General features: G+C 38.1%; 1 protein-coding gene across 1 annotated transcript in view; it reads left to right on the plus strand.

Annotated features, from left to right (window-relative positions):
* UBR2 (ubiquitin protein ligase E3 component n-recognin 2) overlaps positions 1-24030 on the plus strand; it is a 111404-nt gene that overhangs the window by 6939 nt on the left and 80435 nt on the right. Inside the window, exons 4-9 of the mRNA XM_026652528.2 lie at positions 4090-4203; positions 10999-11129; positions 12739-12877; positions 14131-14193; positions 16615-16735; positions 23127-23234. Of these exons, the coding sequence (XP_026508313.2) occupies positions 4090-4203; positions 10999-11129; positions 12739-12877; positions 14131-14193; positions 16615-16735; positions 23127-23234 (676 nt within the window). The remainder of the gene's footprint in view (positions 1-4089; positions 4204-10998; positions 11130-12738; positions 12878-14130; positions 14194-16614; positions 16736-23126; positions 23235-24030) is intronic.

Genomic DNA, 24030 nt, shown 5'->3' on the forward strand with positions numbered 1-24030 from the left:
TATATTCAGAGTTCCAGTATGTAATTTATATTTAAGAATGTTTATGCATTTCAAAATAAAGTGTGTATACGAATATACACGCACAGTATGGTTGGAATTAAAAATGTGCAGTGTAACCTTACCAGAACTGGGAGTTTTAACCTCAGTTTAAAAGCTTAGCTTTAACAAGACTTAGTTAATATTCGAAACCACTGAGCAAATTATTGTAGTAGTGTTCCTACACTTTAATCTTAAATACCGTCACAATTCTAAATTAAACATAAACTGGAGTTAGTTTTATTATGTTAAACTTGTGGTTTTCAATCTTTTTCATTTGTGGACCCCCAAAAAATTTCAAATGGCGGTGCGGACCCCTTTGGAAATTCAACCTGTGATCTGCAGACCCCTACCATAGAAATCTTAGCCTGAAAACTGACTGAACAGAATTCAACTATAAGTGTTGCATATGCTTAGCATGGCATTGGGTGCAGTGTGAGAAAGGGCACTAAACTGTGGGCTTCTATGGTAATTGCACATTCAGGTTTTGACCTGGAGGTGGGGTGTTCACATATGCAGACACCTTAGACCTAGTGTACAGATCCTTAGGGGTCTGCAGACCACAGGTTGAAAATCACTGTGTTAGACATAGTTTCACTTAGTTTGGGATAGATATAGAGATAGATATATCCCAAACTAAGGTGTTGAGCAAACTTATGAGAGAGAGAAGTTAGTTAAAAAAGTAACATTTTGGTTTCTTAGATTTAAACATACTTCTGCACTGCCATGAACTCCTCCACAACAGAAGTTTGTTAATGCACGAGTAGGGCCCTGCCAAATTCATGGTCAATTTTGGACAATTTCATGGTCATAGGATTTTAAAAATTGTAAATGTCTTGATTTCAGCTATTTAAATCTGAAATGTCATGGTGTTGTAATTCATAGAACTGGAAGGGACCCCGAGAGGTCGTCTAGTCCAGTCCCTTGCACTCAAGGCAGGACTAAGTATTATCTAGACCATCCCTGACAGGTGTTTATCCAACCTGCTCTTAAAAATCTCGAATGATGGAGATTCCACAACCTCCCTAGGCAATTTATTCCAGTGCTTAAACTTCCTAATTATCAGAGAGGTTTTCCTAATGTCCAACCTAAACCATCCTTGCTGCAATTTAAGCCCATTGCTTCTTGTCCTATTCTCAGAGGTTAAGAAGAACAATTTTTCTCCCTCCTCCTTGTAACAACCTTTTATGTACTTGAAAACTGTTATGTCCCCTCTCCGTCTTCTCTTTTCCAGACTAAACAAACCCAGTTTTTTCAATCTTCCCTCATAGGTCATGGTTTCTAGACCTTTAATCCTTTTTGTTGTTGTTCTCTGGAATTTCTCCTATTTGTCCACATCTTTCCTGAAATGTGGCGCCAGAACTGGACACAATGCAGTTGTAGCGGTCTTGACCCAAAAAGGACTTGTGAGGGGATCACAAGGATATTGGGGGGGGGGAGGGGAGGGGTTGCAGTACTGCTACCCTTACTTCTGTGCTGCTGCCTGCAGAGCTGGGCCCTCAGTCAGCAGCCGCCACTCTCTGGCTGCCCAGCTCTGAAGGCAGCAGCACAGCAGTAAGGGTGGCACGGTATGGTATTGCCACCCTTACTTCTGTACTGCTGCTGGGTGGGCTCCGCCCTCAGAGTTTGGCACCTGGCCAACAGCCACTGCTCTCCAGCCACCCGGCTCTGAAGGCAGCGCAGAAGTAAGGGTGAAAATATTGTGACCCCGCCCTAAAATAACTTTGTTTGGGGCAGCAGGTTTGTATAATTTTTGGTGGTACCCAGAACAGGTTCAAGTCCTGCCTCCCCCCGCCTGCCTAAGGCTCTGGGAGGGAGTTTGGGTGTGGGAGGGGAGAGGGGTCGGGCCCTGGGAGGGAGTTTGAGTGCAGGCTCTGGGCTGGGGCAGAGGGTTGGGGTGCAGGAGGGTGTGCAGGGGCACACTCTAGGAGGGAGTTAAGGTGCAGGAGGGAGTGCGGGGGATGGGCTCTGGGAGGGAGTTAGGGTGCAGGCTGGGGTTGGGGTGCAGGAGGGAGTGTGGGGGTCAGGCTCTGGGAGGGAGTTTGGGTACAGGGTCTGGGCTGGGGCAGAGGGTTGCGGTGCGGGAGAGGGTGAAGCGTGTAGCGCTTACCTCAGGCAGCTTCCAAAAGCGACCTGCACCCCTCTCTAGCAGCAGCTCCTAGGCAGGGGGCTGGAGGGGTCTCCATGTGCTGCTGCCTGCAGGGACCAACCCCGCAGTCCCCATTGGCCTCAGCTCGGGGCAGGGGTAGCGTGCGGGTCCCGTCCATCCGTCTCCTTTTCCCCCCCCCCTCCCCCGGGCCGCAGGGACGTGCTGGCCTTCCGGAAGAGGACCGGGCGGGCAGGAAGCCGCCTTAGCCCTGTTGTGCTGCCAGTGGTGGTGGCGGGGGCCCCGAGCCCCTTTAAATTGCCTGGGGGCAGCAGGGGGGATGCTCCGGGGAAGGAGCTTGGGGGTGGCAGGTGGGGCTGGGGGAGAGACCAGGCTCCGAACTGGAGCCGGGCCACCATATTCTCATATTGGTGGAGTACGGGCACCATGCGCCCCTGAACCTTGTGACCCCTCTGCAACTCCCTTTTGGGTCAGGACCCCCAATTTGAGAAACGCTGGTCTCCCTTGTGAAATCTGTATAGTATAGGGTAAAAGCACACATAAGACCAGTTTTCATGGTCCATGACGTGTTTTTCATGGCTGCGAATTTGGCAGGGCCCTATGCATGAGAGCTAGAAAAGGAAACGCTAGAAAGAAAAGTGAAATAGATTAGTTTGTCAAGCTGAGTGAAATATTTAAGTAAACACACAGAGCTGAAACGAGTAAAATAAAAAATTTAGCTTCTTTAATCCACAGTACTGTTAGTAGTACAGGTGAGTATTTTTTTTTTTAACTTGATGTTCCTTTTAACTAGCACAAATATTTACTTAATTAGTCTTTACATATCAGTCTGTTTCTTTGGTACTGTCAAGTGTGTAATAGAATTTCTGTAGAAGTGTTACAGTTGAAACGAATGGAGAGAACTTCTTTTCCTCTCTCAATACCCTTGATAGCCTACTTGCGTTTACTATTATGGAGGGTGTTAATATGCACTCTTCATTTAATAACTACTAATGCAATATGAAACAACAGGAATAGAGGCTTTTGGAGATGTAAAGTATTCTCTAAAAATGAAAAGAGATCTGAGTGCCTTGACTAACTTGGTAGACAGAAAAGGAGAATGTGTACTGTGGAGAATCTGTGCATCAAAAATAGGTCACAGAATCATTACGTATTTATGAGCTCCTTTCACATTTGTGATTTAAGAAATAATTGTACTCAATACTTATTTCAAGAGCTTTTAATTTTAAAATGAAGTTTTACTAACAGTGTGGAAATAGAGCAGTGCAGTGTACAAATGCAAATATTTGTCATTAGACAAGGTGAGCGAGGTAATATCTTTTATTAGACCAACTTCTATTGGTCAGAGACACAGGCTTTTGAGCTATGCAGAGCTCTTCAGGTCACAGCACTGCAAACAGTTTTTTTTCACTATCAACTTTAGTAAGCGTAACAGAAGCCAGTTATAAATGTGGCCCTCAAACTGTAGTGACTATCCCTCTGATGTCGCTATATAGTAGGATGTAGCAGTATGCAATTTGTTTTCAAAACAAAAGTGTCCTGTTTATAAATGACATTATAATGCAAACATTTAAAATATTGGAATTTGAAGAAAAGGTTCTGTTTTAACCAAAAAAAAAAAAAAAAAAAAATCAGACCAGTCTTCTGTGACTGATTCAGAATAAATGTATACTGGTAATTTCTGTGTTCTATAAATACATCAGATGCTGTATGCGACCTCACCAAGCCTATGCTCTAGAGTTACTTTAACAATATAATTGTATGTTAAACAGATGAATGATGTAGATAATCTCTGTGTCACGGACATTTATTGACATGCTTTTACCATATTTATTTGAGTAGCATACAGGAAAATCTCTAATAGCATAAGGGTTAATGTGTTGGTGCTTTCAGTATAAATAGATCTTGCACATGCATACAGTTTTGTGTGTTTTAAACAACTTCAGATGACAACATCAGGTGGAGGAGGTTTCTGTGATTGTGGTGATACTGAAGCTTGGAAAGAAGGTCCGTACTGTCAAAAGCATGAACTTAACACAGCAGAGACAGCAGAAGAGGAGGTAATAAATAAAATTTTTATATATAGATACTGTATAATAGTGCTAGTTTAGGACATTATATGCTGCCAGACCAAATTATGCACAATTCTGAAATTCAGAAGGTAAGGGAAAATAAATCTGTAATCATCTTATATGTGACTTCTGTAAGGTTATACATTCATCTCAAAAATAAGAAAACTAAATGCTATAGAAATAATATCTGTATACTTCAGTATTTTAGTGAAATGGTGGACTCTTAAATTTTTAATAAATATTGGAACATTTGTAGTGTCCTAGTATTTATGTTAAAGCTTTAAGACCATGAGTGAACCAAATTGGAAGTCAGAATTTTTGCGCTAGAAATTATTTGGTTGGTTGAAAATGTCTTGATATACTGTTTACTATATCATCTGAGCACCTGGATATTTGTAACTTTTTATCTAAAGTAATTAAAAGAAGAAATTATTTAGGATGGAAGCTGTTAGTCTTCTCTACTCAGCCAATAAGTAAAACGAATTGGAAGCTTGCAGCATGCTAAATATAAATATTGATACTACACCATATTATACACTAGATAAAATTAATATAAAATTACATGTTAAAACTACTTTAAAAACCAGCTATTTAGATTGCAAAGTTAAGCATGCAAAAATAGAAAAAGCTAGATTTCTGGTTGCCCAGGTAGCCATAGTTCTGTCCTTGTGCATCCATCCTATGCACTGAATGAAGAAAGGGTGCTGTGAGGGGGGAAAAAAATGTAATTAAAGACTGCATCATAATGGATGCGTATAAGGGAGCAAATTAAGTTTGCACATGCAACCTATATTCTGACATTTCCTAACATTCATGTGCTAGACTTTACAACCTAAATAACTTTCTTTTAAAGTAGTTTTTTTTAATGTAACTTCTAAGGGGTTTTTAACAGGAAAAAGTTTTAAAAAATAAATTCTGTTACAACTGTAACAAACCCCTCCATCATAGATCATCAGCGGGGTTTGAACCCTGAATCTTCAGCACTGCAACAGATTTCTACCAGTTGAGACACAAGACTAACCATGTTAGCTAGTAGCATAAGAAGGATGTTATCCCAGAAAGATGGATGGACAGCTAGTGTCATGTGCGGGGTCCAAGGAGGTTTATGTGGGGAATCTGGCCTGGTTCTCCATTTCTTCTTCACTGGGTCTGAGAGAACTCCTTCCCTTTTTTGGTGCCCCCACAGAGGAGCTGCGACATGTGCTAAAGGGGGTGGTGGAGGAGCCCAACCTGGCTATGTCTGGTGTGCGTGTGCTCTCTCTTCCTTCCCCCCACTGCTACAACTGCTCCAACAACTGCTAGATGTTTCCAGGTAGTGTGCAGTGGTAATGGTGGTATGGTGCTGCTGCTTGGTGAATGTGTGGACCTGACTTTTCAGAATGTTTTGTTAGTTAATTCTGCATGCTGCCAAAATTTCCCATGGAACACAAGTAACAGAAGGGATATGATGACTTTTAACAGTTTTTATAGCTCTGCCAGATCTGAAGAGAACTTAATGGGAGAAGGGAAGAAAAGTCCTTCATCTGAGGGCCATGTCTCTGCTGAATTTCAAAGGCCTGCTGCAAAAAATGGAGATGTTTAGAACCTCTCTTTTAAAAAAAAAACAAAAAAACCCCCACAAGAATATTTTGTAACTGAAAGCGTTGGGCATCTCATTACTGTTGTTTTATATTTGTCTAACTGCTCTAGGCGCCTCTGACATATACTTAAAAATATATCAAATCAAAGAAAGAAACAGCAATCCCATATATTTAAAAAGCTAGGGAACAAGGCAGACCAAATAAACCAGATCCCCATAATACTTAATATTCCCCAAAACTATATGCTTCTTCAGCAGCTCTTTTAAGAAGATGTGCTGCAGCATTTATTATTTTTCATTTGTATTACCACATCATGTAGGAGTCCTAATGATGGATCAGGACCCTATTGTGCTTGGTGTTGTATACAGAACAAAAAGACAGTCCCTGCATTAAGAAGCTTACAATCTAAGTAGAAGACAAGATATAACAGATGGATACAAGCAGCGAGGTGGGGTGAGGACAAGGAAACAGTGAGACAGCATTGGTCAGCAGTGTAGACAGCGGTATCAGTGCAGCAGCAGCCACACAACTATTGTCAATTTTTTTCTGTAGACGTTATGGCAAAGGAAAGCTTTAAGCAGGAATTTGAAAAAAGGCTAGTGCGGTGGCTTTGCGCATGTTTACAGGGAGCTCCTAGTAAGTGTGAGGGGGAGCACAAAGGTTCTTGGTTTGAAAACTTAACACATGGGTAATGCAGGCTGGCATCATGGGCTGATCAGAGGCAGGATAGGGAATGAGAGATGCTAGGTAGGGTGGGGATAGGCTCAAAGGGCCTGGAAAGTGATGACAAGCAGTTTGTTTCGGCTTAGTAGGATTAGATTTTTATTGGTAAATGTTGGTAAATGTCGATTTCACCGTAGATACACATACAAACTTGACAAAAAATATTTCTAGCTGTGATGATCAAAATTTACAAATGGGCAATGTAAGCTGGAGAACTTATGAGAGTTTGATATTTATTTTGTATATCCTGGCATGTGATGTTGACAATTTGTGTTTTAACAGTTATTCAATATTAACTATTTGAATCTTAACAGCTACATTCCCGTCCCCTAGTTTTTTGGTGGGTGTGAACTTTTAAATAGAAAAAATGCTTAAAACTCCTAATTTCATGTAACTGAAAATTTTAATTGATAAAAATCAGGAAAAGAAGCTTAGAAATAAACATAGATATTATCTGTCAAAATTACAACAAAAAAAATTGAATTCTGCCATGCCTATGTATATTTGCTGCTATAAACAAGGGGAAGCCAGGGGAGAGATGCAAAGAGCAGATGAGAAGCCATCAGTGATAATGGACTGGAAGTTCCAGAAAGGTTGCCAGGTGACAACGATGAACAATGGTGAAAGAGAACAGGTGATGGTCTGAGAGGGGGAACTCAGCAGCGGAGATTAAAAAGAGAGCAATACTTGGTGAAGACCAAGTCAAGTGAACCACCCTTATGGTGAGTGGGAGAGTGTATCCAGGGCAACAGGTTTAATGAAGAGGAGAGGGTAAGGAAACATGCAGCTTAAGGGGCAGATGGGTTATTATGGAAGTTGATGTCACCAAATATGGGTGTACACGGGAGATTGCGAGGAGAGGAAAAGAGGGAGCTCGGAGTCAAAATCACAGAGCAGAGCTCATGGGGTGAGTTGGGTGGACAGTAATGTGAAGGAAGAGAGGAGAGAAGAGTTGAATGCAGCAGTGATCAAAAGAGGTGGAGGAGTGGGAAGGGGAGGTGGGAGGGATTGGAAGTGATGAACAGGAGATCAGAAGACCAGCACCCTCACCATGGTGTGATCCAGAGTGGGGAGTGTAAGAGAAGACGAGGCCTCTGTAAGAGAAGGCAGCTGTAGGGGCAGTGTCAGAGGAAGGGATCCAGGTCACTGAGAGGGGCAGGAGCTGGAGGGAATAATATATGAAGAGGCTGTGGATTGCTGTGATCGTTTTAGAGATGGACAGGTAGAGAAGAGGAGGGAGGTTAGGAATGGTGGCACAAGATGCGTGGAGATGGTTGTGGGGACAGGTGAGGGGAGATAGTGCCAGAGTTGTCATCAGAGGTGATGAGGACATTCAGATGTGGGATCTAGATTTCTGCTGCTGGTAGAGGGAATTAGATGGGGGTGGAGAAGGGCTGAGATGTAGGTAGAGGTGGTGGAACTGTAGAGGGAGTGAGCATAACCAGGAAGAGGAGTTGGTGGTAGTGGGAGGAAAGGGAGGAGGAGGAGAATGAAGATGCAGAAGAGATGTGGTGACAGCTGTGGGTGAGTGGCAGATGGCCTGAAGTTTAATAGATACTGGGGTATTTTGGACCCGGGGGGAGGATAAGGAGTGCATTCCAAAGGAGAAAGGCCCTTGCAGAGCAGGTTCCCTTCCCCCAATATCTGTTATACCTCTTTTCCATACAAATAATTATATTTTATAGTTATAGTAAAGTATTTATTTTAATGTTTCTAATTTGATCACTTATAGTACTGTGAAACACACATTGTGAGACTGTGTTATGGAAAAAGAAATGTGTTTCTCTGTTGGTTCTGGACATTTATCAGCCATCTGACTTCCAAGGTTCCCCAGTGTTCTTAAGCACCTCTTTTATTTGTTAAATGTCTCTCAAAATATTGGGAAACTCTGATTGTCTGATTACAATCCCAAGTTGATTGTTGATTTTTTTCCCCCCCAGATGGATCATTTGTGTTTATAGCAGAGGTATTCCTTTAAGATGGTTTAAATACAAAGAACATTGGAAAAGTCACAATTAGACTAAAGATGGAGGCAGGGAAGAAATTATGCAGACTACACATCCCAGTTAGAATAATAATATAGTATTTAGTATTGCTAACTTTTTTCACTATACCACTCATGAAAAGGTTTCTGCTGTAAGAGCTATTACCTCTTACTCTCTCTTGGAATGTACTTTTTTATGACAAATGAATTTCTTAAAACTTAAAACAGCAATAATATGATGCCCATCAGCCTGGCATGAAACTAATAAATCAGTCATCTGCAACTTTCTGAAGTTAAATTAGTTCATGGAAAAATTGGCTCTGTTTATCTTGAGGCTATTTTAATTCTCCTAATGGGAAGAAGAGTGTTTGTTTGTTTTGTTTTTTTTTTTTTTTTAATGAAAGGTGAAAGCACATTAGCCAGGAAAATAAGAGAAGAATGGTTATTGGAAAGTCACTATATCTGTATTAAGCCTCAATATAATAGATTATTTTCAGGAGCCAAAAAATATATAACATCTGACTGAAATATCATGCATTATTTGTTTACTTAAATACACATTTTAAACTTAAGTCCAGGCTGTGGAGATTTTTTAAGTAGTTCCTAATTTTTGTTTCTATGTCTACTATGTGTGTGTTTGAGTTTTTTTAAAAGGCAGCCTTTTGAAGAACAAACACCATGGAAGTCTATTATAGACTGGCTCCATGCTAGAGGGAAGACTAAACAGTGTAGAGTTAGTGCATGGTGGTGTTTTACCATTTAAAAAAACAGGCTTAAAAAAATTGCAGTTTTGTTTTTTTCGATTATAAAATAATTTAAAAAAGTAGTAAAATAGCACCAGGTACTCCAAAGGCTTTCTATCTGATGCCTATTGAGAGGCATAGACTACCTTTGCTCCAGTGAAGTTCTTTGGTACATCATGTTGCATTCTGATGCATATGGTTGTGGAGTAGGAGTAGATAGCAGTTACTCCAGGGAATCTGAAATCATGAGTGGGGAAACACAACTTGCAATCTTTGCTGTGCTCAACATCCTTCTTATCTTTCCTATTTTCAGATTGATGATATAACCTTAAAGATAGTTGTTAATAAAATATCTATGGGTCACCTTTAAAACATGTCATTTTACTTCAATATCATTTCCTTCTCATGTGGACCATGTGCTCCTTTTAAGGAACAACCTCAATTTTCAGCATTGATGACATCACCAAACTAGTGTGCACTGCTTTCTAAAGTCAAGTTGTACTGCCTCTCACTCATTTATCTTAATATATTATTATTATTGTAATGACAGATTTGCTAAGGTTAACAGTTACGTGTTCTTCATAAGTTAATGCTACTTATCAGGAGGAGGTAAAAACTCTTGTAAAAGCTTGCTTTGGAGTAAAACTTATCAAGAAGGAGGGGAGAGAGGGAATTGGTTTGGTAGCCTGAAGTAAGTTTGATTTTTTTGCAAACATTATTTCTAGTTTAAGATTCCAAGTTTGCAGTCATATAGCTCTAAAAGGATTTCAGTTAAATAAATAAGCTGAAATGTGATTGTTCCACAATAGTTTCTAATCACTTGTGTTTTGTCCAAAAATAGAACCATTATCTGCTAATTTTAGTTGCCAGTCTGGCTTGTGCTATAGTTTGAGCAATGAAATTATACTGCGGGGGGCTCAGTGAACCAACTTCATATTCTTTTGGGTTTTATTCTGTTTTCCTGTTAAGTTATGAAGATGCAATAACAGTTTAATATAAATCAGGGATATTAAGAATGAAACTGTTCTGGGTGCAAGCAGTCATTCTCCATTTCCTTTTCCAACCCTCCCTCCCCCATTATCATTTAATTCCTTAGTGTTGTTGACACCTACAAATTTGGACCATTTCTATTTTTCACATGCATATGGGGTGAATTCAGTACATATTTCCCACCAGACTATAATCGTGTCAGTGAGCCATTACAATCAAACTGGCATTCTTCAGTTTTTTGTGGAATTCATGCATGCTTTACAGACTTTTTTTCTGCAGTGAATTTCTACTTTTGAAAATAAATTAGTAAGGTATGCAAAACTAGTGAATGGCTATAATTTTAAATTCCACAGTGGCATTAAATGGGATAGTATAAATTTAGTATTTACGTGTTTTGCATTTTGGTGTAAACTTTTAGTTTAGATGTGGCCATTGAGTACCACCATATCTTAGAAATATTTAACAAGAAATTATCATATGGTTACACAGAAACAGGCAAGAGGGAGAGGAGTGAAATATAGTATTTTGGAACCTGGAATCTTGTTTATAATTTGTAATGTACTATAACTAGTGTGAATACAAAATTTGACAAAGTTTACTAAGTTAAATGAAATATGAACAATGAAATGTCCAATACAAGCAGGATAATGGGAATGAGGGTTTGAGCCCAAACCCAAATGGTTCTTGTTGTTGCTCATTTTCTTTGTTTAATTTTCCTATAATGTTTTTCTACTATCTCACTATAATCAATTTCACTTTTCAGGATCCTCTGGTGCATTTATCGGAAGATATGATAGCAAGAGCTTATAACATTTTTGCTATCATGTTTCAATATGCAGTAGATATATTAACATGGGAAAAAGAAAATGAATTGCCACCTGGTTTAGAGACTGTGTAAGTATATTCTTTGTGTTTGAGGTTTTCAAGACGTGCAGGTGTTTAAAGTATAAAACTTTAAATGCTTACGTTAGTTTACATCCGTGATACTCAGACTGTGGCTGACGAGCTGCGAGTGGCTCTTTAATGTGTCTTCTGAGCCTCTTTGCAGCACATGGTATTAAAACACTGATTTAATTAATGAGTCAGGATGCTTTTACTATGTCATTAACAAATTAAGTTATCAACTTGCATTAAGTTATTAGTTTATTTGCTGTAAGAATTATATACATACAAACACACTAAATATTTTCCTTGTCATACTGTTTAAATATGAATAGTACTATAGTAAATGAAACAATGAAGTCACACTACTGTGGCTCTTTTGGGTAAGCTGATCACTAATTTGGCTCCTGAACCATTGAGGTCTGTGTATCACTGGTCTACATGCTGTCTTCCTTTAACTCCAATAGGACGATGATGTAGACAAGTGTCTTTCAAAACATTTTACAGTGGGGATCATACAATGGAGCATCTCTCTTCTCTTTCATGATTGCATAGACCATCTCCAGTGTTGGCTGGTGCTCAGCTAATATCCTTGTAGCAGCTACAATTGTTTATGAGGAAAAATAGTATTTAATTCCATGTAGCATCTTAAAACAAGTACGGGGGTTGGTGCCACTTGACCAACCAGTTCTATTCAAACCCCCTCTGTTGGTCCATGAATTACAACTTGGGAATTATCACTCTAGATTGAAATCAGTAGCACTAGGAATAAAACATCTTTATTTAAAATTTGATTCTACTACAGTAGTTTCTTTTAGTTATGCTTTGCGTGGGAAAATACTGTAAATGGTGGAAGTTATAGAATTATATTTAACACTGATTTAATTTTTTTTGACAAAAATATGGAGAACTGGTCTAATGGCTTTATTGGTTTAAGAGTAGCAGCCGTGTTAGTCTGTATCCGCAAAAAGAACAGGAGTACTTGTGGCACCTTAGAGACTAACAAATTTATTATCCGAAGAAGTGGGCTGTAGCCCACGAAAGCTTATGCTCTAATAAATTTGTTAGTCTCTAAGGTGCCACAAGTACTCCTGTTTATTTTTTTTTTTTATTGGTTTAGTATCTTATGTTATGAAGTGGTAAACATAGATTTGCAAAAGACTTCTGGATTCTAGTTGCTTGGTGGAGAGAGACCATTATGGAGACCTAGAAAAGATAGGGGTAGGAAAATAGTGCCAAAGCTATGGGAGAATAGTGTGTAACAGGTATGTTAGCAGTTTTCTAGTAAGGAAAAATTATCTAACCCAGAATAAAAAAGGTGCACAGAAGTAAAGTCAAGAATTGTCAGACTGACTTAATACTTTGCATCTTTACTCACTAGGCACTTAATCCTTCAAGGTGCTGAGCACTCCTATAAGGTGCAGAATGCCTTTAACTCCCACTGAAGTCAGTGGGAGTTGAAGGCACTCAGCAGCTTCAGGATAAAGCCTTGTTGATGTACATCATTAGTGCCAGGGTTAACCCAAGCTTAGAGATATTCAGATGGTTGGAAATTATTAAAATTTAAAAATAGATTAGACGCTAAGCACTTAATTATATAACTGTGGTCTTTATTTTATAGCGAGAAGAGTGACACTTACTACTGCATGCTTTTTAATGATGAAGTCCACACGTATGAACAAGTTATATACACTCTCCAGAAAGCTGTCAACTGTACACAGAAAGAGGCCATTGGTTTTGCAACAACAGTAGACAGAGATGTAAGTAACTTCCTTGCTGGAACTTTAATTAAAAGTAAGGTCAGGGTGAATATATATGACTAAACTTAGTGCTTTTTTCCTTTAAAGTGATTGAGAGTCTTCCCAGTATTCTTTCTCTCCTCTCGCCTGTTGGCAGATAAAAGGCTTTCAGGAGGGAATAGAGAAGAGCTGGCAGTTTCACAGCAGCTGGAGAGAGCAGGGAATTTAGCGCCTAGTTGACTTTACCATAAGGGTCCCACTGATCAACTCAAGACCACCCTCCTTGCTCTGCACATCCCACAGCTGATTGTATGTGTTTGAGGATGGAATTCTTTTCTTCCAGGATACATTTGTGCCTCCTAGGAAAGGTATATTCTCATTTCTACATCAAGCCATTGGCCATTTCCTTCAGGGTAGGCACTTCCTCTCGGTCCTTCTTTCAGGCTGTTCTTTGCTGATGGGAAATGAGAGAGTCAGTTTGGGGCCTCAAAACATCTAAAGTTAAATGTGACTTTTTTCCAGTTATTTTCCCTGTCCCAGATAATATTTTTGTAATATCATTGGTTAGGCATCATATAGCTTAAAAGGGACACTCCCCTGGTTAGGCTTAAAAAGTGCCAGACTTCTCCTATATTGTACATCCATACTTCAAGGATGATTTTTTTTTTTTTTTTTTTTTAAACTGAACCTTGCTGCATGGTAAGAGATTGACACCTGAATTGATGTTTTGAAAGCAAACCAGTTCATATGTACTATAAAACAACTTGTGAGCCACTTTGTTTATAATACAACATGAATAAATCAACTGTGCACATTTTTAATAGGCATATTTAACACTAAAGAAAGAATCATTGATTATAAGGTCCCCAAAATATTCAAGTAAAGCCAGCACTGCTATCATACTAGTCAGGTGAACCTATAGGCCTAACAAGCTTTACAATATCTTTTTAAAGGTATTAAAATATATCTTATGATATAAAATGTCCTATTTTTAAATTAGCTGGAAAAGAAGCACCTTCATACTAATACTATAAAATATGCTTGACATACATTAATAGGAATTAGTGTTGTTAAATTTTTGAATAAGAAGGTCACTGTCAGATTCTTAGGATCATATTAAGCTTTCTTTAGAAAGCAACTGCAAATGTGATTAACATAGATGGTGACTTATTGCCTGTGATTTACTGTTCTCATTACGTTAGGACATAGAGTTTAAGCTTATCCTTGTGTTTCAACAAGCTACTTATTATCATCTTGTTTTTATGAATTTAAAGGGACGTAGATCAGTCCGATATGGAGACTTCCAGTATTGTGATCAAGCAAAATCAGTAATAGTGGTGAGTGATCTTACATACTTAATCCATTCTTCTTAAATTCCCATAAAATGCTTAGTACAGCAGTTTTGAAATACCATGTACTATTTTGATATTTTATGTGCAAAATATTAATTTTAACTAATAACTCTGTGGTGGAGGTTGAGGGTGGCAATACAATGCCTGTCTATACTTTTTTGCCTCTTTCTGTGGCCTAATCCTCATACCACTGCACTTCCAGAAACAAGAATCTCAGGTCCAGGGTAGTTTTGACAAATCATATTTCCACCTCTGTAATTCTCAATACTTAATCAGCATGTGGAATAATGTTTTTATTTCACTCTTAAAGAGCGGAAAATATCTCATGGAAATTCTCATATTTACAACCGTCTCCTTTTCTTGATGGCTTTTTTTCTTCAGTTTCTTGTTTTTAGGTACACTTGCATGAAAGGAGAATTTTTGTTATTTAGTTTATCTACTCTTAATTATTCCTTGCTTGAAATACTAATACTCTGTGTGATCACATTCAACTAGCTGTTGTCAGAGGGGATGACTTCAGGTTGGGAATAAGCCTTAGAAGAATATATTCATAGCAGCAAAGAACCCTGGGTTTTTTAATGCAAGTGTCATGAATAATAAAGGTTTCTGTCTTATACATTTGTGCTTGTCCTTTTTTAAGCTTTAGAATCAGAAAATGCATATTTACCCATGAGGCATCAGTGATTCTTAGTGTATACATTGTAGCCTGTGCCTTATTTAACATCTAGAAATTTTTAAATTTTAGACTAAACTGAATACAAGTTTGCAAATTCTACTTTAGAGTAACGTTAACAAATATTGCTGTCTAAAGAAAAGAGAGAAAATATTTCCAATCTCTAAGATTAAGTGTGTTACACAAATGTCTTTTTGTAGTTGATTTAAGGAACTGGGAAAATAATTTTCATGCTTCCAGATTGGATCAGAGTTCTTACTGTGGAAATATTTACATCACTTTTTAAAGCAGCGCTTTCCAGTAAATTCTCATTAAAATACATGGTATATGTCACAGTAGTTTTGAGACTACACATCAGATCATACAAGTAAAAGTAACGTATAAAGTGCTTAAGCTATCCTAGAATCTTACGTTTTATCAGTTAACACCAATAAAGTCAAAGAACTGAATTTGTTGTGTGTGTTACTATGGTAAAAAATTAACTTTATCAGTGAAAGCATAAGTCACTGAAGTAGTTAACTGTTAAAACTTGTAAAACTGAAAATGTACTTAAGCTATAAAGATAAAAGTTGAATAATGTAAGGAAAACGAGCGAATTTATTCATAGGGAAATCTGTTTACCATCAGAGCTTTTCAAGTGAATTACCTGTGTGAAACAGTTTATTGTATGTATAGTATTAGACTATTTTGGTTTTCATTCAGTTTTACTAACTTAAGTGACTGTCTTCAAGTATTGAAGTATTTTGGAAAAAACATAATTTCATATCTCTGTGAACAGGCTTGCATGCTGCATGCTTGTTTAGGTTCCAGAAACATATATAATTACTTTTCAAAATTTGGCATTGTATTTAGTTGAAAAGACACCATCAACTTGAAAATTGCATTTCCATATCAGTTATCTTTACCTATTGTTGTTACAAGTAATCCCAAAGGTTAGTAGCACAGTAAGAGATCAAAGGGGAAATATATTTCTTTAATTTCAATGTATTTACTTTGTGGATGATTAGTTTCACTATTTTCTTGGTAATCAGCTGCTGTGTCACTCTTATGCATTTGCTCTGGAGGGAGCTCACTTCGATACTTTCTGTCTGAGGTTTTTCAAGAGGGTGCTTATCAGTAAGAGGCAGGTATTAGATGTGTGCCGAGGAGGAGAGGAAAGGTGGTGAGGAGGGGCAGCTAAGCATGTTGGGTGTTAGTTTTTGACCTGGCCAAAAGACCCTTCAAAACATCTTATTTTTTTTATTGAAAATTTTTATAACAAACTGTTATACTGTTTCAGTGCTCAGTCAGAAAATTATAAAGTGCACTCCTGTTTATCTGAATGGCCTGAGGGATATTCAAAATGTCTGGTTAACTGGGGTTCTGCTAATCGGAAGTGCTATTAACTAATATAGGCCTAATTTGGGTGGGGAAAGGGAGAACACACTATGGATATCAAAGGGAATTCAGAAAACTGGAATTATACTGGATTTTTTTGTTTATTTTTGTTTTCAGCTAAAAAATTTAAGAATAAAATTGAGTTTTCCTTGTTAATGTACTGTTGGAAATAATCCTGTGCTGGATGTGGAAGAACTATGATAGATTGCCTATTAATAATAGGTCTCCATTTTAATTTCTATGATCAAATGTTTTAATTTCGTGTATAGAATGCTGTGTGTTTCTGTACAACAAAACTTGTCTTTCCTGATATTCGCTTTTAACTAAGTTTCCCCCTTCTCTTTTCTTTTTTTAAGAGAAATACCAGTCGCCAGACAAAGCCACTGAAGGTTCAGGTTATGCATTCATCTATTGTTGCCCATCAGAGCTTTGGTTTGAAGCTCCTGACTTGGCTTGGCAACGTTATTGGATATTCAGGTAGGCAAATTCAAACACTTCTGCTATAGACTAGAGGATAATTTAGAGGCTAACTTAATGCTAAAAAAATCATACTTTTTTTTATATTAAAACAGCTTACCTCAAATACATAACAACATGTTAGACTTAACACATTAATAACTTCATCCTATTGTCCACGCATGGATTCGTGCTCCCTGACTCCCATATGAAAGTGCTTTATATATTCACCATACTAAAATTGGTGGAATTGAGCATAAACAGTTTGAGAATTGCTGTTGAGTTGTGTGTGCTAACAGCGTACCCCTCAGCCCTTGATCACTTTTAAATGAATGAAATAAATTAAAACATGGACACCTTGAATAGATGTGAATAATATTCCTTTTTTTATTTAATGAGAACTGATTGTTTCATATCGGTCACAGTATAACTAGAACAGCAAAAGTGTACTTAATGTTCTCAAATCCAAGGAGTGTGAGGGAGGAAGTGAGCCAATGAAGCACTGAACAGATGTTCAGAAGAAGATTCCCTCTGTAGAAGGAGGGAATCAAGGTATGCAGTCTCATTTCATGGGGAGTATCTTGTGAATTCTAGATGAAGGGCTCTCTTCCCTCTCATACAACAGCATTCTTATGGTTGTGGTTAGGGAAAAGGAAGTAGGTAAATATAGCTTATTAATGAATTATGGGCATAACTTTTGATTTGGTTCCATCTGTGGGATTTACATGGCACTATGGTCCTGTTTAAAGAGGACTCTGTTAATGTGAACTAGGTACCTTTAATTTCATTCCTGCAATGACCACCCTGGGAAGTTACAGTGCAGCATGCTAACATGTGCTGCAGTTCACATCCTCATAGTCTGAACTGCGGGGCCATGTAGACGTAACCTATCTCTTAGCCAACTATAAAGGGACAGAAGTGGATTAAGAGGGAGGGGCTTTGGCATGGTTATCGAAATACAGCTATAACCCCACTAAAAATTATTGTGCTGTGTATGTCCAATAATTCTCTAGGGTTATTAGCATAGTGTTTATGCCATCACCTGCAACATCATAGAATCATAGGACTGGGAGGGACCTCGAGAGGTCATCTAGTCCAGTCCCTTGCACTCATGGCAGGACTAAGTATTATCTAGACCAACCTTGACAGGTGTTTGTCTAACCTGCTGTTAAAAACCTCCTATGACGAAGAGTCTACAACCTCCCTAGGCAATTTATTCCAGGGCTTAACCACCCTGACAGGTAAGAAGTTTTTTCTGACGTTCAATCTAAATCTCCCTTGCTGCAATATAAGCCCATTGCTTCTTGTCCTATCCTTAGCGGTTAAGAACAGTTTTTCTCCCTCCTCCTTGTAACAACCTTTTATGTACTTGAAAATTATCATGTCCCCTCTCAGTTTTCTCTTTTCCAGACTAAACAAACCCCATTTTTTTCAATCTTCCCTCATAGGTCATGTTTTCTTAGACCTTTAATCATTTTTGTTGCTCTTCTCTGGGCTCTCTCCAATTTGTCCACATCTTTCCTGAAATATGGTGTCCAGAACTGGACACAATATTCCAGTTGAGGCCTAATCAGCGTGGAGTACAACAGAAGAATTACTTCTCGTGTCTTGCTAAGAACACTCCTGCTAATACATCCCAGAATGGTGTTGTTTTTTTTTTTTTTTTTTTTTTTTTTGCAAGTGTTACACTGACGACTCATATTTAGCTTGTGGTCCACTATAACCCCCCCGATCCCTTTCCGCAGTACTCCTTTGCAATCATTTCCCATTTTGTATGTGTGCAACTGATTTTTCCTTCCTAAGTGGAATACTTTGCATTTGTCCTTATTGAATTTCATCCTATTAACTTCAGCCCATTTCTCCAGTATGTCCAGATGAATTTTAATCCTATCTTCCAAAGCACTTTCAACCCCTCCCAGCTTGGTATCATGTATACATTACCATATCTAATTATGCATTAGTTTGAATGATTGGACATGTAGTTCATTTTCATATAATTTAATATATAAAGTTACGGAAATCAAAATTTTCTGACTGGGTGGTGGTAGTGCATGTGTTTGGTAATATACTGCACGTGCTATATATCTGGATTTATTGTGAGTATGAACTAATGGAGAGGCAAATGGAATATACAGTTTCGAGGAACGTTTACTCTGATTTTCAGGCAAAACTTTCAACCTGGCATTATCTGTATCTCCTTTTTTGTGAGCTCAATTTTGTTGCGCAATTAATTGTGCTAGCCACTTAGAAGTCCAAGTACCAGATTGCACCTGCATATAAGTGACTTAAACATCTGAGTGAAAGTGAGGGTCAAATAATTGCAGATGCCACATTGTACCTACAGTTTTGTGCCCACAACTGACTAAATTAAACCTTTTTATGATTCAGAAGGAAAAAAATATTGTATATTTGCTGGTGAGAATAATATGCTTGCATCCTAATTTCTGAACTCTATATATTGGTAGGAAATAAGACATGGTTCTCTTGTAGTTACTTTGCTGAATGATTTAAGCACCTCGGAAATGCAATATTGTACTCTCTGAGGTGTCATCTTATGAAATGGGAGTTAGAAATTTAAAAATGGTCGTCTTTGGCCTTTGTACTCTTGCTCCCGGCCCATCCAGATTCTCCCCACCAATTTGTGCAAACCTCAGATCCGCTGAGCACCTTTCAGAGGGTCTGAAGGAAGGAGGGGAAAAATGTGCTGCAGAGGTGGTTGAGCCCCAATTCTGCATTGGCAGAAGGAGAGCCACATATGAAGGGTCTATTCTGTCCACCCATCTAGGAGTAATGATCTGGGCCTTCATATTTTGTGAAATGAATGTCAAGCCTTTGCCAGTGCATGAAGCTGAAAGCTTATTCTGGCATTTACATAATGGGATGCAAACTCCTGAATAAACCAACAATAAACTAGCAAACATAGTTCTTCTTATCCTTTTGAAAATAAACTGTCTAGTCACCTTTTATTGGACAGTGTGGTGGAGTTCTTATTCCTCATCTTTCCCAATATAAGAACGAACAAACTGAATGCTAGGAGTTTAGTGTGCATCCACAGTCGGGGGATTGTTATAGCTGCACATGAAATGAAAAGGTCACTCCCCTCCCATTATCACCATGCTGAACAACCTGTCGTAATCAGACTCCTTCAATAGGACATAGAAAGGGAAAAGTGTAAGCTGTCAGTATTATTCCTTTTAGTTGGATGTTTTATGTTGGTCAACCTGCTGTAAAATTTTAAAAAGGAATTTGAAGCAAATCATGTTGTGCAGCAGTCTCCTGAGACCCATATTAACCTTATGTAGGACTGGAAAGTCCTTTTTTACAAAATGTGTGTGGTTATAGAAGCATAACTGGAACAGCATATTGAATAGCAAATGGGGAGATTGCCCTAAAGATTCTACTACCTAAGTAGGTTTCATATTTCTGAAATGTTCCTATGGGCCCGCCACTCTGATAATCTCTAACCTTGTCTCTTGGTGACCACGTTATCCCTCTGATGCCATCCTCAGCTGCTCAACGTGACTTGGGCAATAAAATAGTTCCGTTAAAAATATACCACTATTTAATCCCTATCCTTTCTAAAAAACAAAAACAAAAACTATTTTTGATATAGTTGCAGAAAGGATGTTTGTGATTTAATAATAATTATTGTGAATGGACTTCTTACTGCAGAGTTTTAGTTTGTATCTTTCTGCCACCCTTGTCTTCCCCCCACAATTACATAGACTTTTTTTTACTTTGAAGTACATTTCATATGTTGCTTAAAGAAGAAATATCTAGGAAACTTTTATGTTTGTTTTTATGGAGGAGACAATTGTTACTTTTTAAATGCAGGAATTTTTGAGATTTTTTTCTGATGAACTCCCTCTAGCAATCTAAGCTGATAGAGAAGAGTTCTGACTCTTACAACTGTTCACCAGGTTTGGACAAAAAGTACAGTCTCCTTTTAAAATCCAAACCCAAACTGTTTGCCCTAGATATAAAAAAATGTAACATTGAAAAAAATCTCTGTAGGGAGAGGAAAAAATAAAACTCTATTTGTATCCATTAGCGCTGACCTGTGCACAGCTCCTATTAAATTAACAGGGTTCTGCACATCCACTGGGTTCCATGCTTAGAGCCCTGCGTAGATACAAAATTTGTATCCGCATCAGATCCGCAAGCTGCAAAAACGTGGATATCTGCAGATTTGCAGGGGTCTATCCATGCTCACTGATCCACTAGGACTAGGGCTTAGAATTCTGCTTTGGGAAAGTACATGCATAATGATTATTGCTATCAGTGTGATCAATTCACAAACGGAAATGTAAACTTCCACCTTGGAACTTCTTATTTTAGGATGATAGAGTTTCAGTTTCTTTTGTTTGAAAATAGTATTAAACTGTTGCTTTTTGAGTAGATTGTGAGCAACAGCATACATTGTGTCATAATTACCATCCTTCATCCTTCCCAAAGACCCGCAGAAGAGGAGGCTTAGGGGCTAATCTTTTTGGAAATAAATCATGGGATTCTGTTGTTGGCAAATATTAATTGCAGCTTTTTTCCCATAAGAGATTAATTGAATTTCCAGGTTTTAATACTCAAAATTCCCCTTTCCCATCAGTAAATTAAAAGGGAAAATTTGTTGGTTCTCATTGCTAAAATTGTCCGTGCATTGATTAGATTTTTTTTCCCCATGAAAATCCATTATTAGAAAACATATTTTGGGGAACGGGGTTTTGTTTATATCCTGTACATTCACATACATAGAGAAACTTGCAGTTTTATAATTCAGCCAATTATAATAAAATGGCATTTGGGGATATACTTCTAAAGCTTTCTACTCAAAACCCCCACTTGTGGGCCAAGCCTGGTTGCATGAGATTGGTGCAGATACCAGAATTTGGATGTATATAGTATTATAAAAGGGGAAGGTCATAAAATTAATGGGATTAAATTAAGAGTTTTTCTTTATATTCATTAAATTCTCCAATAGTGAGATATGTTAACCTGTGAAATAAACTCTCAACAAAATAAGTGGAAGCTTATTGGTAAATTTATAGTGAATGATCCTGTATTGGACAAACCTATTAAATCATCTAGTTTATCTTTGTGACATCTCCAGGTTTTGAAACATTGGAAGCATGTAGTCTTCATGAGCTATTTCTAACGTGTATTTATTCATCAGCTGCTGGGTGTGGGGCATTGTTTAAAAACACATAAAGTGAAAAAGTTTGTTTAAAATGGTGTAGGTAGCCATTTTTGTAATGTTCTTCATCCATTGAACTGATAAAGAACCTAGTTTCCTTTGCATCTTCCTTTCTCTTTCCTGGTCTCTTTCATGATAAAACACAACCATTTTCAGACCTGGATGTTTAAAATTAGGCTCCTAGAACTACATTTATGCAGCTAAATCAAGATGGACTGATTTTTTTTCAAAGGTGCTGAGCCCTTGATTTCACTGGGATTTGAGAGTGCTCAGAGCTTCTGAAAATGAATCATTTATCTGTCTAAATGGCTTAAGGAACCTAATTTTAGACACCTGAGTTCAAAAAATTTTGGCTCATAACTTGTCATAACAGTTTATATGCAAACAGTTCTTGAAACAATTTGCTTTTAGTAGTTAACTTCCTCAAGAGAGGAAAAATGTACGCTCATTAAGCCTGGGATAAGGAGTCAGGAGATATAGTCAGGTCTCTGCTCAGATACAGATTTATTATCTTAGTATCTAGGGGCAGAAGTACATGAATTTAGGGTGGGATTTTTTTAAAAGCGCAATTTATGCACATTGAAAAATCACATCCTTAGTTTGGTAGTCTTTCAATGTAACTGGATATTTTATTAAAGGGAAAAATAATTGCCCCTCCTAATTTCCGGTGCAGCCATCTGTAGGCAGAAATGCAACACTTTTGCTGCATGGGAGGCCAGACATTGGAGTCTTCTGCTCATCCTGCTGAAAGCACACTAACCTCCTTGCACAGGAGTGGAGAGGTAGAATCGTGCTGGACCAGGTGAACAAAGAGGATATGGTCAATTGGTTCCTGTAGATTAGGAAGCCACTGACTAAAACACATGGGAAGTAGGAACCAGTGTTTATGTCCACTGCTCCAACAGGCCTTTAATCCTCTGCCTTATTCACTTTGAGTGTGCCCATGATCAGTTTATAATAGATATGCGCCTGCCCTGGCTCTCCCCTTCCCCCAGAATTAACTCTTATTTCGTTTCTTATTATGAGAGGACAGTTCAAAAGCAAAAGAAAGTGGACGCTATATTTCAGGCCTCGGTTATTTTTGCTTGGTGAGATTAAAAAATATATAAAGATGTACACTCAGTATATTATGTAAACTTCCATTATGGTACATACACGTTTAAAAGTAACTTTTTAATATTAACTAACTTTTGTATATTTATTCCGTGATTTGTTTTTGTTAAGATGGCCTTCGTCGAATATTGTGTCAGGTTGGTTTACAGGAGGGACCAGATGGTGAAAATTCTTCTCTTGTTGATAAACTAATGCTGTCTGATTCTAACCTGTGGAAAGGTAAGTCGTCTCCCACTTTGTTAAAGAAAATGACTTTGTATGTGCTAATAGAAAGCAGTCTGGTGACCACTTTATTTTGTTGAATCTGTTCCTGTTTTAGGCAGTTTTTATTGCCATCCATTATAAATGCAATTGCCTGTTTACAGATATACTGTGTTTTACCTCGTCCCAAATTTGGATTATGCTGAATTGTGAAATTATGGGATGGCCCTTTCAGCACTATATTGAAGGTGGAGTAGAGCTTTCTGTTTAGAACAGACTTCTAGAGCTGTAAAATTTACATGTGTATACATATTGACCTGAAAATTGCTATGCCAGTTGAAGGCCCAGAGTAGAGTCAGTAGCACAAATATGCAGTCCTTTGGGGTTCCTGAGACAGAGGCACATTCCTCCAAAATGGTCTAATTTTAAAATTTGCTGGTTCTGTATAAAGACAGACAGATGCAGAGCTATTGTTTCAGGCTGTATTCAAACCCATTGAGCCGAGAACACCCTATGGAAATGACTGCAGCAGTTCACACACCTGTAAGTCTCCTGTGCTGCTATTCCAAAGTGCTTTAAAATCCACAGGTTTAATATGATTGGCCTGAAAATTGTTGTCAGTTCAGGGAGTGTGGTAGAGAGTCTGATGCAAATTTTGAGTCCTTTGGTCTAGGGCATCCTGAGATACAGCCCCTCCCCACCCCTCCAAAATGACCCGTTTTTAAAATATCAGAGGGGTAGCCGTGTTAGTCTGAATCTGTAAAAAGCAACAGAGGGTCCTGTGGCACCTTTAAGACTAACAGAAGTATTGGGA

Source organism: Terrapene carolina, unplaced genomic scaffold (assembly GCF_002925995.2).
Source record: "Terrapene carolina triunguis isolate 2854851 unplaced genomic scaffold, T_m_triunguis-2.0 Scaffold120, whole genome shotgun sequence".
Taxonomy (NCBI): Eukaryota; Metazoa; Chordata; order Testudines; family Emydidae; genus Terrapene; species Terrapene triunguis.